Source organism: Colletotrichum jinshuiense, chromosome 8, assembly GCF_051148585.1.
Source record: "Colletotrichum jinshuiense chromosome 8, complete sequence".
Lineage (NCBI taxonomy): Eukaryota > Fungi > Ascomycota > Sordariomycetes > Glomerellales > Glomerellaceae > Colletotrichum > Colletotrichum jinshuiense.
The window spans coordinates 2,364,225-2,367,485 of NC_139315.1; the positions used below are offsets into that span (position 1 = coordinate 2,364,225).

The window sequence follows — 3,261 nt, forward strand, 5'->3', positions numbered from 1 at the left end:
AGGTTGGGATTATCGGTCGGGTTATAATTACGTCTCCAAGACAAGCGGGAGGTAGGCGAGCCATAGGAATAGTACGCTTGGGACAGAACTTTTGCATCAGCCATCCAAACCACTCTGCCCTACTAACTTGCACCACTCCCACTCCCCTACTCAAGCTTACTGCGGAAGCCTGAGCATGGAGGCGCGCTACGTCCAACTAGCTGCTCGCTTACCGCCCTTCTCATGCTATGCCGAGCCTCCTAGCGTGCGTACGTGACGATCTGGAGTGGCTATTGTTTTGTGTTTTGTTGTCTCCGGAACTCTGGCGGAATGGGGGGGGGATGCCTTTGTAACGCCTCTGCGGCCTCAGCCTCTCCGGGCCTCCCTTTCCGTCCCTGCTGCCCTCGTCCCCTCCCTCCTGATCTGGTTGATGCTGCTCCTGCTGCTTCTCGCTGCACTCCAAGACACCATGGTCTTAGCTAAGACGTGTATCACGGCTGTCAAACCAGGAACGAACTGCCAACTGCAGGCGCCCAGGCCCTGAAGAGCCATACAGGGAGATTCCCCGAAGGGCTCAGCCCCGGAGATATTCCAGAGCAGCTCCGTGCGAATCCCTGGGCTCGGGGGGGCCACATTCCCTCTCCACCGTGGTTCTTTCGAACAGGGCGCCTTGGGTCGACAGGGTTGCCAGGGTTATTACACGGTCCACCGAGGCCCCCGCTCTTCAAGTGTCAAGGCCCGCAATCGCAGAAACCAGAAAAGCTCGGACAACTTTCCCAATTGGAAGGCACCATGCCCACCCCCCGCTTCACGCTCTTTGGGCCTTCCCCCCCTCCCTCCCTGTGGACTACCTAGGTAGGTGCTCCACCCAGTCGTGCCAGCCCGCCCTTGCACGTTCTTCCCACACTCCCAACTCGCCTGCCCACCCCCTCCCAAATCCCAGTCTCGGTCCCCAGTCTCCAATCCTAGCGCCCGTGCTGATGGTGTTGTTGCATTGTCTGGCTGTTGGGTGTCTGGCGCAATTCTGGTGTCCTTCTGTCGGGTATGGTACGTACCCTCCTCCCAGATACTGGAACACCAGGAAGGAGACCCGCCCCATGTCCATGTCCTCTGTATGGGTCTCGTCTCCGGGATGGGACCATTCGAGGGCGGCCACCGCGCTGTGACCAGTCACCCGTCACTCAGCGAGGTGGGTTTTAGTGTTACCACTGCACTGGAGTCCACGTTTGGTTTGGCCGCCCTGGTCGTTTCTCTGCCCTGCTCTATTCTGCTCTGCTGTTGTTCTCTGTGCTCCTGCTGCTGCACCGCTGCTGCTGCGAGAATCGACAGGGCCCTGGCACCGACGGGGTGTTGGCATTGGTATTGCATTGGGCTGGGCCGGCCTTGGATTGGCCGTTGTCGTGAAAGCTGCAACCCGAGAAGCCTGCCACTGCACTCACACACTGGCACCTGCCTTCCACCAAGGACTAGCGCCCCCTAGCACCTGCACCTTGTTTTCCCACTTTTCGACACTTCCTTTCAACCACCTCCTCCCCATCACTTATCTCCCATCCTTCTTCTTCCTCGTCTCCCCCCTTCTTACACCACAACCTCTCTTCCTCCGGCCGACTGATCCCGATCACCAGTCGTTCGCCATTCGACTTCTCTCTTGCCGCCAATTCAACAGGTAATGGGAAGAAGTTAAGAAACGTCTTGCGGAGGATCTTGCTTTCGCCCGTCATCACCTCTCCGTCGACACTTTCCCACCCGTAGCCGACGACGATCGACACCCGGCCCTTCGCCTCCAGCCCGCTGATCCATCTCGTACTGCACGAACCACACAACCAACCACAACCCATCCCAGGACCCTTTCCCACCGGCTTCGCCTTGCGACCTCACACCTCGACCTCGCGCCACCCAAACCTCAGCTTTTAAAGGCCGCCAACTCTAACCCCCGTTGCTTAAGACAATTGCTCCTTCTGCTGCGACTCGAAGAAACATAAAGTCCCCCCAGTCTTACTTGATTGGATCCTAGTGCACCGCAGATCTCGAAACCCATCCCCAGGAAAAAGCCCACAATTGACCTGGGATCCCACGTTTTGCACGTCAACCCTCGGCAACATCACCAAACATGAGCTCGCCAGCACAGGCCGGGCCTTCGGTCCCCAAGGAGAAGAAGGGATTGGGGAAGATTCTGTCCCGCGCCAAGACGGTCTTCAAGAGAAGCGAAGGCTCCTCCAAGCGAGTGTCGACCCTGTCCACCGCCGGGCAGCAGCCTTCCGAAGCGGCCACTCCTGGGTAAGCAAAGATATCGCCTTGAATGTCCCATGGCGTCACAGACCACCCCGCCCCTCGTATTCGTTGCCCATCTAACATTGCCCGCAGTCAGTCCACGGCCCCCGCGACTGAGAAGCCCAAGGAAACCACCAAGGAGGCTCCCAAGAGCAAGTATGAGGACCTCGAGGGCGTAGTAAAGGTCCCCCGAGCCGAACTCTTCGAGGAGCGCGCAAGGAAGTTGGGCGAGAGGTTTGGTCTCGAGATCAAGCAGAGCGAGTGGATCTCAACCGAGGGCACCGCTCTACGTGTCGAGAAGCCGATCCGCATGCGCGTCCACCGAACCTGCCACAAGTGCAATGCAACCTTCGCCGCCGCCAAAGAGTGCCCCGGCTGCCAGCACGTCCGTTGCACCAAGTGCGTCCGCCACCCGCCCAAGCGGACCGAGGCCGAACGCATCGCCAGCCGGGAGAAGCGCGCCGCCATTCTCAAGGCCCAGAAGGAGAACGCCCCCATCATCCCCGACTACTCGTACGACGCCAAGGACGCCAAGGACATTGTCCTGAAGCGCCCCAGCAAGACGGGAGGACAGGACCTCATCTACAAGAAGCCGCGACAGAGGGTCAGGAGAACCTGCCACGAGTGCCAGACGCTCTTCGTTGCCGGCAGCAAGACGTGCGCCAAGTGCACCCACCACCGCTGCACCGACTGTCCCAGAGACCCGTATGTTGACCCGCGTTGCGCCGTCCCATTCTTCATTACTAACTATACATCAGGCCCAAGAAGGACAAGTATCCGTTTGGCTACCCTGGCGACGAGTTTGGCCCGAACGCTGTGCCGCACCATGAATGTCATAAGTGTAAGGCGATATACCCTGGAGGCGCAGCCGATGGAACCGAGTGCAAGAAATGCCAGCACGAGAAGTGCGCCGACTGTCCTCGCCTGAAGCCACGCAAGGTCGAGCCGGAACCAGACCCGGAGATCCTCAAGAGCATACAGGCCAAGATCGAGAGTCTAAAACTCAAGTAA

At 59.1% G+C, this 3,261-nt stretch overlaps 1 protein-coding gene across 1 annotated transcript; it reads left to right on the top strand.

The window, feature by feature from the left end:
- Window positions 1-2,089: 2,089 nt before the first annotated feature.
- EsH8_VIII_000642 (uncharacterized protein) lies at window positions 2,090-3,261 on the top strand (the record flags this gene model as incomplete). Its single annotated transcript, XM_083269684.1, has 3 exons — window positions 2,090-2,256; window positions 2,344-2,955; window positions 3,009-3,261. 3 exons carry the CDS (start codon window positions 2,090-2,092, stop codon window positions 3,259-3,261), a joined length of 1,032 nt encoding a protein of 343 aa, XP_083129452.1.